The sequence below is a fragment of the Lathyrus oleraceus genome, chromosome 4 (assembly GCF_024323335.1).
Source record: "Lathyrus oleraceus cultivar Zhongwan6 chromosome 4, CAAS_Psat_ZW6_1.0, whole genome shotgun sequence".
Classification (NCBI taxonomy): Eukaryota; Viridiplantae; Streptophyta; class Magnoliopsida; order Fabales; family Fabaceae; genus Lathyrus; species Lathyrus oleraceus.
The window spans coordinates 497,930,667-497,946,627 of record NC_066582.1 but is presented as its reverse complement, the minus strand read 5'-3'; the positions used below and the strand labels follow the sequence as shown (position 1 = coordinate 497,946,627).

General features: G+C 34.6%; 1 protein-coding gene across 1 annotated transcript; it reads left to right on the top strand.

Moving 5' to 3' along the window:
• The first annotated feature begins 5,686 nt into the window (after positions 1 to 5,686).
• Positions 5,687 to 7,105, top strand: LOC127076780 (uncharacterized). The gene is made up of 5 exons (XM_051018573.1): positions 5,687 to 5,912; positions 6,129 to 6,243; positions 6,331 to 6,601; positions 6,714 to 6,795; positions 6,874 to 7,105. Exons 1-5 carry the CDS (start codon positions 5,697 to 5,699, stop codon positions 7,063 to 7,065), a joined length of 876 nt encoding a protein of 291 aa, XP_050874530.1. The 5' UTR covers positions 5,687 to 5,696; the 3' UTR covers positions 7,066 to 7,105.
• The last annotated feature ends 8,856 nt before the right edge of the window (positions 7,106 to 15,961 follow it).

Genomic DNA, 15,961 nt, shown 5'->3' with positions numbered 1-15,961 from the left:
TCTCCTAATGCTGCAAACAAACACCTTGACAGGCCGAGACGCGTTCAACCTCACATGATGACAATGTCACACTATATTGAGAAGACCATTCTCAATATAGTTCCTTGTTCCAAGCTTTTAGAATCTATTTCAAATAGTCCCTTATTAAATTTCAATACTTTTACAATGAATCCCTAAGATTTTTCACATAGTCTTCCGCCTCAAAACTGTCATTAAGAAATGCAGATAATGTTAAGTTGAACAAATTTTTATTGCATGAACTTGGCCATAACTATTATTAATCTTACTGTTTTAATTCTTGCCACTCGTGAAATCAATGTCAGACTTTTGCGAAATTCCCTTTGCAAGTCTTTGCTTATGTTTTGCAATGGACCCAATGTAATTTAAAGAAAAAATGGATGAAGAATATGGAATATAAACTATGTCGCTGGAATGATCATTACTTTTGTGATGAACATTATCATTGCACGAATAGTGTTGTCGGAGTGAATAGTATGGACACATGGATAGTGGGGGATGATGAACAGTATTGGCACATGAACGGTATTTTCAAGATGAACTGTCTCGACATGTGAATAGTGTCTCCATATTGAGCGGTACTTTGTGTTGAGAAATTAATATAATTCAAATAAGTGAAATAGTTTGTAGAAAAAAGGTAACAAGTTGCATCCTGTTATGTAGTGTTGATTTTGATTTGTCAAACAAAATCATAATGTAACTGATTCACATATTATATCAACAATTTACCATGTTATATTTCCTCTAAATTCTTGGATAGTAGATAAGTATAACTTGTTGCAGTATTATGTCAACGGATTATATTGGTTAGTTTTTCAGTTTTCAGTTTGATAATTGTACCTCATTTCATGTAGTTGTATATATACTCTCTGGGTATTTTCTTATGGTTTTTTGTTCTAATATTTGGCATCAAGAGTATAGTTCAATCCATCAAACACCTAGTCTGCAAAAAAATCATTATGTTTCCAATGAATGAATCCTTACGAATCTCCCTATTCTCGATGCAAAGAATTATGACAAGTGGTACAAACAGATGAAGGTGTCGTTTGGTTATCAAGATGTTCTTGACGTAATCAAGAATGGAGTTACTCCACTTGTAGAAGGAGCAACGAATGCATAAAGGTATATGCATAAGGAAGAAAAAAAGAAAGATTACAAGGCGTTGTTTTTTATCTATCAATGTCTTGATGCGGATAATTTCGAGAAACTTGGTGATTGCACAACTTCAAAGCAAACATGGGAAATCTTGAAGAAAACATATGCAGGAGATGACAAGGCAAAGGTTGTGAGGTTACAAACTCACAAGAGGCATTTGTAGTTTATTCAAATGGAAGAGAAGGAAATAGATTGTGAATTCACAACGAGAATTGCAAGACTGGTATACCAAGTGAAGACACGTGGAGAAACGATCACATACTAGTATGTTGTCGTGAAAATCATGTGTTTTTTGACGTCAAGATTTGACAATGTGGTGGTTGCGATTGAAGAATCGAAGATCTTGCGACCATGAGCAATGAGGAGCTTAAAAGTTCTCTCGAAGCCCATGAATAAATAATCGAGGAGAGGAATGGTTATAAGGAAAACTCAGTGATCGCTTTGCAAGCTCGTGGCAATGAGAAAGACAAGAAGGCAAAAGGAAAGTGACCCATGAATAGTAGATGGAACTTTGAAATTATGGTAGAAGAGAATTTCAAAATTCTAAGAACTCGACTTATCAAAAGGGTGAGAGAAGTCTCAATAGAAATGGTGGACATAGCAACTTTAGAGGTAGAAATACTAGAGGTAGATGAGGAAGAGGTAGAAGTGACAAAATCGTTGTGCAATGCTGTAATTGTCAAAGGTTCGGTCATTTTGCAAGTGAGTGCAAGGCGAACAAGAATTGACCTTAACTGAATGAAATCAATGTTGCAAGATAAGAGTTTGATGATGAGAACACTCTCTTGGTTATGATTACAAAAGGAGAATGCAATTGTAGCATAATGCAAGACAACTATAGTAGTTTAAAAAATTCTGCAGAAACAATGAGCAACTGATTGCTTCAGAAGTACAACTAGTTGTCACATGCTGAAAGTGCCATGGTGACCACAAAGGAGGCTGTAGAGGGAAATTAGTCGTATCTTGATTCTGGTTTTCCTATGCACGTGACAGGAAGAAAAGATTGGCTTATGACAATCAATCCCGCTATGAAGAACAAAGTGGAGTGTCGGATGATACCACATTGGCTTGATCACGAGGAAAGTTGGTGAATACTCCTTGATCAAAGACGTTATTTATATTCCCGGAATCAAATGCAATCTTCTAATTATAGGAAAATTACTTGAGAAGAAATACACAATCCACATGAATAACAAGGTTATGAGGGTGGTGGACTCAAATGGAATCTTAGTCCTCAAGGCTCCTATGGATTTAAATAGAACCTTAAAATTTGAATTGAAGGTTCTGGACTATAGATGTCTTACTATTGAAACTAGTAAAGAAGAGTAATTATGGAATTATAGAGTTGGACATATTAACTTTGGATATCTCAATGCCTTGCAAAGGAACAAGATGGTTATCATATCGCCCTTGCAAAAGAGGAGCTGAAATCGATAGAGAAAAACAAGACTTGGGAGTTTGTTGATTTTCCTAAAGAAAAAAAAGCTTATAGGTGTGAAATTGGTGTACAAGGTCAAAGCAAACCTTAAAGGAGAGGTTGTGAAACACAAAGCTAGGGTTGTAGCTAAGGCATTTTTGCAAAAGGAGGGTATAAACTTTGATGAATTATTTGCACCGGTAGAAAGGATTGAAACCGTCTGATTGTTTGTTGGAGTTGCAAACAACAATAATTCGTCCATTTATCAAATGGATGTCAAATATGTGTTTTTGAACGGACCGTTGGAATAAGAACTTTGTGTAAAACAACTCCCTAGTTTTGTTGTGAAAAACCAAGAGTCAAAGTTCTATAGATTGAAGAAGGCATTGTACAAATTGAATTATGCTCCAAGAGCTTGGAACATGGTTTCCTAAAAGAGATAGGCTTCAAGAAGTGTGTATTTGAACATGGTGTGTATGTGAAGAAGGATACAAATGAATGAGTGATAATCCTTTGTCTACACGTAGACGATTTGTTGATTAAGGGGAGTGATGAAGGTTGCATTACTAAGTTCAAGGGTGAGTTTATGAAGGAGTTTGAGATGACCGACCTAGGCCTCATGACATACTTCCTTGGTATTGAGTTTTACAAGTCCAAGAAGGGAATGCTCATGCACCAAAGAAGGTATGTGCTTAAGATTTTGATGCAATTTAAAATGGAGCATTGTAATATGTTAATCCAACTCAATATCGGATGCCATTACTCCTGATGAACCAAGGATGCAGTTGTCGAAGCATGAGCATGAGCAATATGTTAATCCAACTCAATATCGGAGGCTAATTGGATCCTTACGTTACTTGTGCAATACGCGACCAGATTTGACATTTAGTGTCGGTATTGTGAGTAGATTTATAGAGAGACCAGAGGTGTCTCACTTGGCAACAATCAAGAGGATTTTATGATACGTCAAAGGATCTATTGTTTTCTGCAGTGAAAAATGGAAAAAGGTACAATTTACTCGGATATATCGATTCTAACTAGTGTAGAGATAAATATGATAGAAAATTTACAGCTTGATACATCTTTATGTTCAAAGAAACACAAATCTCTTGGTGTTCAAAGAAGGAATCGACAGTGGCGCTCTCTTCTTGTGAGATCGAGTATATTGTAACTTCTTTGTGTGTGTGTGTGTGTGTGTGTGTGTGTGTGTGTTAAGTCTTGTGGTTGAAGAGTTTGTTGAAGGATTTCGACAGCGAAGAGGGTAAGGTTGTAACGCTCATGGTTGATAAAGTTTACGCTATAAACCTTGTTAAGAATCTCATTGCGTATGGGAGAAGCAAACATATTGAGATGAAGTTTCACTACTTTAGAGAGCTTGTTAATGAAGGAAGATTGAGGTTGAGGTATTGTAGAAGTGAAAACCAATTGGCTGATTTGCTGACTAAAGGAGTCTCGATTGAAATATTCTAGAGATTGAAGAAGTTAATGGGTATGGAAGACTTTGAGGACTTGAATTAAGGCGGTGTGTTGAGAAATTAATATAATTCAAGTTAGTGTAATAGGTTGTAGAAAAAAGGCAACAGGTTACATCAGGTTATGCAGTGTTATATTTGTCAAACAGAACCATAAATGTAATCGGTTGACATATTATGTCAAAAAGTTATATTTGTTATATTTCCTCTAAATTCTAGGACAATGGCTAAACATAACCGGTTGCAGTATTATGTCAACACGTTACATCAGTTAGTTTTTAGTTTCCTGTTTGATAATTGTATCTTATCTACTGTAGTTGTATATATACCCTTTGGATATCTTAATAGAAAAATATTCATTTTCACCCTCAACTATCACTCATTTTCATTCTATCTCTCTTTCTCCCTCGTCACATTCAATTTTTCACCAATTTTGCAGTTGGTTGTTCCAACATTGTTTTGAAACTTCAATTATCCCATAACTAAGACGAAAATAAAATAAATTAGAATGATGATGGCTAAGGTTTTAGTGGGAGCAAGACTCTAAAATCAAGAACTCGTTATACCAAATTGAAAAAGTATTTATATTTTAAAATTATAATTTACAATAGGGGAATAAATTAAGTTAAACAGATATAAATTTAAATCTAATGAAATTATTTAATACGTCTCATATAGGGTTGGGAATAAGCTGGGTCGAGATAGGCTTTGTCGATCCTAAGTCTCGTATGTTAAAAATATCAAAACTAAGTATGGTCTATAGCCTATCAAAGACTTATTTTTAGGGCTCAGTCTGATAATCTCCTTAAATTTTTTTATTAATTTTATATAGGCTAGACAACTAAAAGATTAATGATTTTAAAAGTTTATTTAGATTAACTTATCTAGCATAAAAATTTTATTTCTTTAGAAAATCTTATAAAAACAACTTATAACATTATTTATAAAATATTTTTGAACTAATTTTCATAAATTATTCAAGATAAATTTTGATATATTTATTCAAAATACAACACACAATATAATAATAATAATAATAATAATAATAATAATAATAATAATAATAATAATAATAATAATAATAATAATATAATAACAAAGTTATTTATATTTATTTGAATAAATTGACTTAATAAACTTTAAAAAAAAAATATTTTGATGACTTTTAAGTCTACCTTTTCTAACTTTTAAAAATAATACTAATCTAACCTAAACTTGTATAGACTAGACCTTAAGCCCACCCCTCAAATTCTCACCCCTAATCTCATCCTACTAAAATAAAATATAACTATAAATTACATTTTTAATTTTTACAACAATTCCGATTGGCTTTTAATTTGTTGGTAATGAAACTAGAGTTTAAGTTTGATTCTTTTTATGGCTTAAATCTCTTCCACCATAACCTTCTTCCACCCCTTTATTTTGGTTGCTTTAACAAATAGTGTTAGGAGCACTAGGTCTCCTTCTTGTGTGACCATGTTGTTAGAACTCACATTATAATGATGAAAACTCGTAGTAGAAAAATAAATAGAAATAAAACGTTTTGAATTTTGTTGCATATACTTTTTGTAACAGGTAGAAATATTTAGTTATATGTAAGTGAAGCGCATTGTGAATAGTTTGCATTGCCAATTATGTCTAATTTTCTTTCAAACCAAATAGATTCTTCTTCTTCATCTTCTTGTTATTTAGCAAGAACCTTGAAAACTAAACGTGGCAAGAATCTTCATCATCAACCTGCAACATGGAGCATGAGTTCCATGATCACAGCATTGCCACAATATCCATCATCTCCTCCTCCTCCTCCTCCCGAAGACAATGCCACTCACTTCTCCACTCCAAGAAACCAGGTATAGCATAATTATTCCTTTTCCAATTAATTCATTCCTACAAATAATCACTTTTTTTTACTTTATTCTTTCATTCACACACTCTTTCTGTTCATTATTGCATACATGCATGCATGCTTTCTTGGTGGCTCAAGAACCATGCTTCTTGAAAATGTATATATATGTTGAATAACTGATTGTTTTATATGAATGAATGAACGAATGTTGAAATGTCAGAGATTAGGCATGACCTACATAGAAAACAATTGCTTCTCTGATATTGATGAATGGTTAGAACATGCAAACAAGTTCTGTAAAACCTTCAACCATCACAATGAGGATAATCATGCAGGTTAGTTAACTAGTTTATCGTCATCATTATGATCGTTATTATAAATTCATATGACTCATGTAAGTCATGATGATTGTGTTTGATCAGAACAACAACATGACTTGAGAATCTCAGCAGTATGCAACAATTTCTTAATAGCTCAAGAACACGAACTTTACAACATAATGTTACCATGTGTGAGAGAAGAAACTCCTCTTCCACAAAATATTACTTCATGCATTAACAGACATGGGGTTGGAGGAAGAGGAGATAGCAGATATCAACCTTATGATGGATTATTGAATGAAGACAGAAGGAGGAAACTTGAAGCTTATAAAGATGTACGTAACAAGGCCAAACATCTTCAACTTACGCAAAGGTCACACTCAAAACCTATTTAGCACTTATATGCGTCTGGTGTCTGACACGTGCCCGTGTTCGTGTCAGGTTTTATAGTTTAGACACTAACAAGATAGGTTTTGATTTGATAGGTTGAGAAGGAAAGAAGAAGCTATAAAAAACTGGGAATTGCACCAAACGAGAAAAGCCATGGATCACATGGATAAAATTCAGGTATGGAAACATTATATTATGTAGCTTTCTGAAAAGCCATGGATGATAGACACTAATAGTGTTGTTTGTTGGTTGCAGAATGAGCTTGAAAGAAAGCAAGTGATGGCATCAGCAAAGACTCAAAAGAAAATAAGGTCAGTGAGGGAAAAGGCAGAGAAGCAGAAGCTGAAGTTGAGGCAATCAACAATGAAAAAGTTTAAACAACTTCAAATACAAGAAACTCATTCCTCTTCAGATACTTCATGGGACTCACGCTTGCATTTGTATTAGAATAAAAATATTTTTGTTCATTGTATTGTGACATGGGAAATAGTCTATTAGAGTGTTAATGTATTGTAACATGGGAGTTATTGTTAAGTTTACATCAAAATTTGCAAAACTTAGTTGGTTTAGTTACAAATTCAAGGCTCTCTTGGTTTGGTTGCAAAGGGACTTGCACAAGTTATTAATCATTTGTAGAGGTTAGGTCTTACTAACTACAATTTTTATACCTATATTCTTGTCCATGGACCACATTGACAAAAATGTGTTTTGGAGTCATCAATTATTAATTATATGTTATTTTGAAAAATAATATATAATCTTATCATGTTTGATCTTACCACACATTCAACGCAACATCCTCGTATCTTCTACGTTTAATTTATATTTGTGTTTATTCTTAATCATCCAACATTTTGTCACTTACAATATCGCAGATCTTACTGTAGTCCGATAATAATTTTTCTTTAACTTAAGTAGTAACTTTGTTTCACAAAATCTCTCCTTCATTTTAGTCACTCAACTTAAATTTGATGATTTACATCCCCTTCTATTTTTCCATCATTTTAAATTACGGACCCAAGATATTTAAAACATGTGACTTGAGGGATGATATAGTCTCAAACTTTCACATTCATCGCTTCTTCTTTTGTTGAACTTACATTTCATACATTTCGTCTTACTTCTTACGAAAACCATGTGTTTCTAAAACTCGTCTCCAAGTTTCTAACATCTCATTTAAATCATCCTTTGACTCTTCAAGTATATTAGAATTTTTGGTCTATCTCATATTAGAGTTTGACTTAACTCATTCTTAAAAAACCGACTTGTAAGGTAAGAGGTGTCACTTTATAAAAATTCTTCAGCAATCTTTTTGGATTGCTGAAAGTTCAGGTAAGAGGAAAAAGTACTATATTATAGGTGTTATTGCATGAAGGGTAGATAAGGATTTTCACCCTCCTCTAGGTTTTTCCTCCATTGTTGTGTTTCTTAAGTTTTATATGTGATTATGAATATTAGATGATAATTGTGATAATTGATGTGTAAATTTGTGTCCTTATATTGCAGATATTTATGCATGACAAATGCAATTGCATCTGAATGTTGTGATCTCCATTGTTGTGTGTTTGGCGTTATGAATGAAAGCTTGAATACATGGGAAAAAATTGGTGAACTTGTATGATGACTGATGCATATATGTTGGATTAGTGATATGTGAATGATATGTAATGTTGGATTGTTGATATAAGATATTTGGGGTATATTAGGGTATGTTTGGATGGGTTTTGTAAGAGATATAGATTGCGGAAACTAAGTATTTTCGTCATGGGTTCTGTGGTAATCGATTACCACGTAATAGTAATCGATTACTAGCTTAAAAATTAAGTTTTATAAAATTTTCAGGGTCGGTAATCGATTACCACCTATTTGTAATCGATTACTACAGGCTGGCAGGGAAATATTTTAAAGTAAAATTAAAAATGGCATAACTTGATATTCGTGACTCCATTTGAAGTGTGGTTCGAAGCGATGGAAAGCTAACACGTAATATTATCATATGGTAATTCTTTAAGACACTGAACGTGATTTTATGACATGAATAAAATTCTTTTTACCTTAATTTTATATATACTCACGAAACACATCCCAAAATGAGTATCGAGATGCATGCTTTTTGTAGATGATATAATCCTACTTTATTAGAAAGATTCAAAGTTCCACATTGGTTAGACACGGAGTCTCTAAAGAGTTTATAAAGAGTAACACCTTTTACCTTACGATTTGGTTTTTTAAGGATGACACAATAGTGTTATCAAAGCAGATCGGTCCATCCGACCTGATTTTGTGATGTTATATGGTCCCTAGATGCGACGAGTGTAGGTTATGGCTCATGTGATGGGTCAGGTGAATTAGGTGCTGCAGAATTAGAATGGGATGGTGAATGAGTTCAGAGGGCTGGGAAAGTTCTAGAGGAACAATCTACCAACTTTTAAGAGGAGGTACGACCTGGAGGGTTCTCAGGTTTGGTTGTAAGAGATTGAGAAGATCTTTAGGGTGATGGCTTATTCAGATGAGTATAAGGTTATGTTTGGTACTCATATGTTGGTTGAGAAAGTACAGTATATATGGGATAATGTTCGTCAGAGGCTCGAGGCTACAGGTATTGCAATCACTTAGGAGAATTTCAAAACTGAGTTCCTTGAGAAGTACTTTCCTGCTGATGTTCGTAGGAAGAATAAGATCGAGTTCCTTGAACTGAAGCAAGGAAACATTATTGTCGTTGATTATGCTGCGAAATTTATGGAGTTTTCTAGATTTTTCCAGCATTACAATGGGGTAGGAGCTGAGGGTTCCAAGTGTATCAAGTATGACAGTGGCCTGCGTCCAAAGATTAAGTACTTCATCAGGTACCAGGAGATTCGTCAATTCTCTATGTTGGTTAATAAGTGTAGGATCTACGATGAGAATAGTCGTTCTAGATCTTCTTACTATAAGAGTATTAGTGAGAAGAAAGGTGAAAATTAAAACTGTGGAAAACCTTATGGGTCTCCAGCTGATAAAGGGAAGTGGAAGGCTTCAAGTGGGAAAGAGACAAGTGGGAGAGGCACTCCTGCTTCTGTCAGATGTTTTAGTTTTTGAGGTATGGGTTATCATGTTAATCAATGCTTCAAGTGTGGGATGCCAACACATTGTATTGCTGATTGTAAGAGTAATATGCTAACTTGCTTCGATTATGGGGGATCAGGTCACATTAGTACTCAATGCCAGAAACCAAATAAAGCTCAGTCTAAAGGGAAGGTTTTTGCTTTTAGTGTAGCATAGACTACTAGATCTAATAACTTGATTCATGGTATATGCTTTCTACGATTGTGCTAGAAAGTTGAATCTTGAAAGGTCTTATATGGTTGGGAGTATGGTCAATGATACCTCAGTTAATGGTTCGGTGAATACTTTATGGGTTTGTTTAAATTACCATTTGACTCATTTTGGTAAGAACTTTGATATAGACTTAGCCTGCTTACCGTTAAGTCAACTTGATGATATCATGGGAATGAACTAGTTGGAGTTCAACCATGTTCATATCAACTATTTTGACAAGTTCCTAATGTTTTCAGAGTTAGAAGAAGATGAAGATGTGATGTTTATGTATGCTAAGAAAGTGAAGAAGTCCTTTACGGATGATGCTCGCGTGTATATGATGTTTTATTTTTTAAAGGTTGAAAGTAAAGTTGTGATTGGTGATCTACCAGTAGTGTATGATTTTCCAGATGTGTTCCCATATGACATTAGTGATTTGTCGCTATAGTGCAACAGTGATTTCGCCATAGACTTAGTACCTGGTACTAGTCTTATATCGATGGTACCTTATAGAAGGTCAACTTTAGAGTTGAATGAGATGAAGAAACAGCTAGAGGATCTGCTTGAGAGGAAGTTTATTTGACCTAGTGTTTCATCATGGGGAGCGTCAGTGTTTTTGGTCAAGAAGAAAGATGGTAGCATGAGGTTTTGTGTTGATTATCGACATATGAATAAGGTTACTATCAAGAATAAGTATCCTCTTCCGAGAATTGATGATCTGATGAATCAGTTAGTTGGTGCTTGTGTGTTCGGTAAGATTGATTTGCGATCGTGTTTTCATCAGATTCGTGTGAAGCCATAAGATATTCTAAAGACTATGTTTAGAACTCGATATGGACACTACGAGTATTCAATGATTCCATTTGGTGTGTCTAATGTGTCAGATGTATTCATGGAGTATATGAATAAGATCTTACATCCTTACTTTGATCAATTTATGCCACAGACCTTCATCGACGATATCTTAGTGTATTCCAAGATAGATGAAGATCATGCAGAACATTTGAGAGTTGTGCTACAAAACTTGCAAGAGAAGAAGTTATATGTGAAGTTAATCAAGTGTAAATTTTGGTTACGTTAAGTGAGTTTTATTGGTCACGTGATTTCTATTGGTAGTATATTAGTCGATCCGTCTAAGGTTAACGTTATGTTGTAGTGGGAGACTCTGAAGTCTGTTACTGAGATCAGAAGTTTTATGGGCTTGGCTGGTTACTATATAAGGTTTATTAAAGGCTTTTCAAAGTTAGCGTTTCCTTTGACTCAGTTAATTCAAAAGGGTCAAGCTTATGTATGGGATATTCAGTGTAAAGAGAGTCCAAGCGAATTGTTTATGGTTTATTGTGATACATCTATGATGGGTTTAGGTGTAGTTCTTATGCAGAATGGACAGGTTATGGCTTATGCTTCGAGAAAACTGAAGGTTTATGAGAGAAATTATCGTACCTATGATTTGGAGTTAGTAGTGGTGGCATTTGTGCTTAAAGTTTGAAGACATTATATGTATGGGTATAGATTTGAAGTGTTCGACGATCATAAGAGTGTAAAGTATTTGTTCAATTAGAAGGAACTGAATATGAAACAGAGGACATGGCTTGAATTTCTGAAGGATTATGATTTTGGTTTGCGTTACCATCCTGGTAAGGCTAATGTGACACAGACGCATTGAGCAGGAAGTCCTTGCATGTGTCGACAATGATGGTTAGAGAATTTGATTTGATTTAATAGTCTTGAGATCTTAGCTTAGTGTGTGAGATGACTCGTAACGGTGTGAAGTTGGGTATGTTGGAGATGACGAGTGATATTCTTGAATAGATCAGAGAGGGTCAGAAAGTCGACTTGAGATTGATTGACCGGTTAGTGTTGATCAATCAAGGCAAACTGGTAGATTTCAGACTTTACGGGAGTGGGGTTATGAGATTCCACAACAAGGTTTTTGTGCCAGATTTTCCAGAGCTTAAGAAGAGAATTCTTGAGGAAGGTCATAAGATTGGTTTGAGCATTCATCCCGATGCAACCAAGATGTATCAAGATATGAAGAAGATGTTTTGGTGGCCATGTATGAAGAAGGATGTTGTTGAGTTCGTTTATTCTTAATCGACTTGCAAGTCGAAGATTAAGCATCAGAAACCCTATGGATTGATGCAACCATTGAGTATTCTGGAGTGGAAGTGGGATAAAAAATTTATGAATTTTGTGATGAGTTTGTCTAACACTTCTAAAGGAAGTGATTCCATTTGGGTTGTGGTGGATTGGATGACTAAATCAGCTTATTTCATTCTGATAAAGCTCAGTTATCTGTTGCAGAAGTTAACAGAGGTGTATATTGTGAGGATTGCCAATTTCCATGGTATTCTTGCGAGTATTGTTTCAGAGATAGATATGAGGTTCACTTTGAGGTTTTGGGAGAGTTTGTAGGAAGCCTTAAGAACCAGATTATGGTTGAGTTCTGCTTATCACCCCTAGACGTGCGTTCAGACCGAGAGGATCATCCAGTCGTTGGAAGATTTGCTAAGAGCTTGTGTGTTGGAGCAAGGAAGTAATTGGGATACTTACTTATCGTTGATTGAGTTTACCTATAACAACAATTTCCATTCTAGTATTAGAATAACACTGTTTGAGGCTTTGTATGATAGAAGGTATATGATGTAACACCCTAAACCCCGAAACAGATAAATCATAAAATAAATCAAGCATTGATCATAATGCACACGTTTAAGATTCTACTCTTCATAAAACAACACCTACTCCATACACATGTCAAATAAGGTAAACTATTCTAATACACTTGTCATCGCAACGAAAATAATTAAACAAGCATGCTTCACAATAATTAAGTCTCAGTAAAACACCTTATTTCAATTAAAACAATATGGCAAAAATCTCCATTATAACATAAGCTCAATACGTCAAGAGCAGAACATACGACTCTTTGTTAGAAAAACACAAACTGAATAAAACAATCAAACATTCCTAACCTCGGTGTTACAGGATCATAGAAAGACTTCTAAACTAATGATGAACAAAATGAAGTAACTCCGGGAGCCAACTTCCACTTACTGCAGCAAAATTTACTATTGAGTATCTGCAAGATGTCCATGGTATACAACATCAAAGCAAAGTGGATGAGAAACAACAAACCAATATAAACAGTGTAAATAATGCTAAGGTAGACATTACACAATAAACACACATTCATTACACATCCATCAACAACATGTTCTCACACCCAAATCATGACAAAATTACACATTCACATCCAATTAACACATCATGAACAATTAACTACATATGCAATCACATATGCAAATGTACTCCACAGCTGACTCATTATACATGTGGTACCATTCATGAACACTCAGGTTTATCTAGCTCCCGATTTCCACCATAAGACCAGGGCACACCTAAGTTCGTTACCATTACCATAGGTAATGATTCACTAACTCTTCGTTAGAATTAGCTATTCACTCCTGATCCACACCATCAGACCAGAGCACACCAAAATTGAATCGAAGTCTGTACACCAAGATGCATGACTCTCGATAACAGGTATTACCACTAAAGGAGCTGCTAACACTTCAAATGTCGTCTCATTTGGAGTCATGAAACTCAAGTTATGCTCGAAAACGTCTCACTCAGTACAAAATTCAAGGAACTGTTACGCCCCGTAGTTGTACCCAGAACCCAAAAACATTTTTTTTTGCAAATTTTCCCCATTGGAGCACTTCCGGAGCTCATATTTTGATTCCGTAAAAACCATAAGGCTCATAATTAATTATATAATAATTATAATATGATTTTAACATCAAACAATGTCAAATATACCGAATCAACATCAAATAGTCATCAATTATTCATCATCTCTTAACATCTAACTCAACAATACAACATTTATCTATAATTAACATACAATTCACTCAATTCATCATGGATTTATCATGGCAACACATATAAATACAAGATTCATCAACAATTTTCATAAATTCATCATAAATCATTAATAATAAGAAAAAACTATGAACCCTAATGAGGTTAAAGACTCCTCATTACTACCCCATCATGCAATACACCTAATTAGTAGCCCTTTCTCCCTCCTTACCTTGATTTCCCAACAAAAGTTCCTTAAAGCTCTTCAATGGAGTCTTCCTTTAGCCCTAACATTTTCCTCTTCTCACCACAAAATTTATTTATACGTAAAACTTTCCAAACTCTCTTCCTTCAAATATAACTTAGGGTTTTCTACACACCTTTTCCCAATAACCTCATTAACTCTCAATTTTATTAATTCACATTATTGCCCCAACTTCCTAACTCCTTGCTCCCCTTTATTTCTCCAAATTCTCCATATTTGCAATTTTATTTAATTAATTCAAATAAAATACTATTTATTCTAATAATTAATAAAATTCTAGTTAATTCTAAACAATCACGCCAAACTCTTATCTCTCTATACTTCTACTTCAAGGACACTTACCCTCACCACCACACAACAAATAATTAAAACACCAATTAATCAAATAAAATTCTAAATAGTCTAATTAAAATAATTAGTCGAATTTAGGGTGTTACATATGATACCTTTATGTTGGTATGATTCTGGTGCCACATGCATTGCGTCGAGTTGTGACTCACATTGCATACATAAGGCTATGTGAATTTGATTGTGTGTTGTTGTGTAGATGGAATAAGCATTATGTATTATGTGATTTAAACTACCCTTACATTATTTTACAGCGTTAATATATTAAAGTGTATTCTCACCCATTTCTTATTGTTTTGTGTTGCTTTGTACATTATCACACATATACTCATGAGGAGTAAGTGTTGAGATGAGTTAGAGGATAGCCTTGGAGATTTTCTTCGTCTATTTTACTGTTTATCGTTATTTAGTTGGTTTAATGCTCTGGTCTATAACGTCGGGAAGGGGGCGCTTTATTTGTTTTGAGTTAATAATTGGATTATGTTAACTTTATTGAGTATCTAAGTTGGATGAGATAATTGAAGTTTATGTTGTTTATTTTGAGTTCTGCTACGAGTTTTGAAACTAATTGGGAAGTATGCCTATTTTATTTTGAGTGGCAATTATTTATCCTTTCAAATATGAGTTGGGGTTTTAGGGTGTTACAATTATTTCCTTTCCGCTGAGAAGGTGGAGTTTCCACCTTTTAACGACGATGATCTAGTTGCACGGATCAGTAGAGCGGTGACCTACTTCGACTTTCAACGTGTTTTTGAAGGTGTGTGTATTCAACTCACCCAACTCAATATGAAAGTTTAAATTATCCACTAGTTTAACCTTTAGAGGGATTCAACCGAGTGTTTGTTATGGGAAAACCTCAAGGAGTCTTTAATCATTTGTTTTAGCGTCGGTCGCTTGGACAACCCGTTTGAGGAACTCAAACAATCTAGTTCCATTGAAGATTACATCTCTGAATTCGAGCTCTACTCATCACAGTGTGGTAGGTTTCCGAAGATGTAATTTTTGGGATATTTTGTTGGGGGATTACGCCACGACATTTGCTGTCGTGTTTGCACGTTCAAGCCAAGAAATTGTTACCAAGTTATGCAACTTGCACGTGATTTTGAGGCAGAGTTTACTGAATAGATAATTCAAGCCAAAATAGAGGGTTACGAGTCAAAGTTGGATTCAATGCTTTTGGGCCTCGTTCACCTAAGCCCATGGCTGCTCGGGAAGGTGAACCACACAGGACAACAAGTTCAATCATGTTAGAAACTGAACATGGGTTGAAGATTAGAGAAGAAGAGAGATAGTAGAGAGTATTGTAACTAATTCCTTTCATTTCATAACAGAAAGAGAAAGATAATACACCAAACAGTTAGGGATATGCCTATTGATGACAGTTTGTCATTGCATATATATAGTCGAAAAATAGAAGCAAAACAAGTGAAAGTTTGGATAAAATGAAGAAGAATGACCAAAGAATGAGGAAAAAATAGCCAAGTGTGAAAATTGTGTACTTAGTGAAATTTTGAGTGAAAATGGAGCAAAAGCGTGCAACCACTGGAATAATCGTGAGCACCATCGCGC

Bases quoted from the DNA above. Each gene is read 5' to 3' on its own strand.
- LOC127076780 (XM_051018573.1), top strand. From the start codon at position 5,697: ATGTCTAATTTTCTTTCAAACCAAATAGATTCTTCTTCTTCATCTTCT. The intron at 5,913-6,128 runs GTATAGCATAAT...TTGAAATGTCAG, and splicing joins TCTCCACTCCAAGAAACCAG to AGATTAGGCATGACCTACAT. The intron at 6,796-6,873 runs GTATGGAAACAT...TGTTGGTTGCAG, and splicing joins ATCACATGGATAAAATTCAG to AATGAGCTTGAAAGAAAGCA.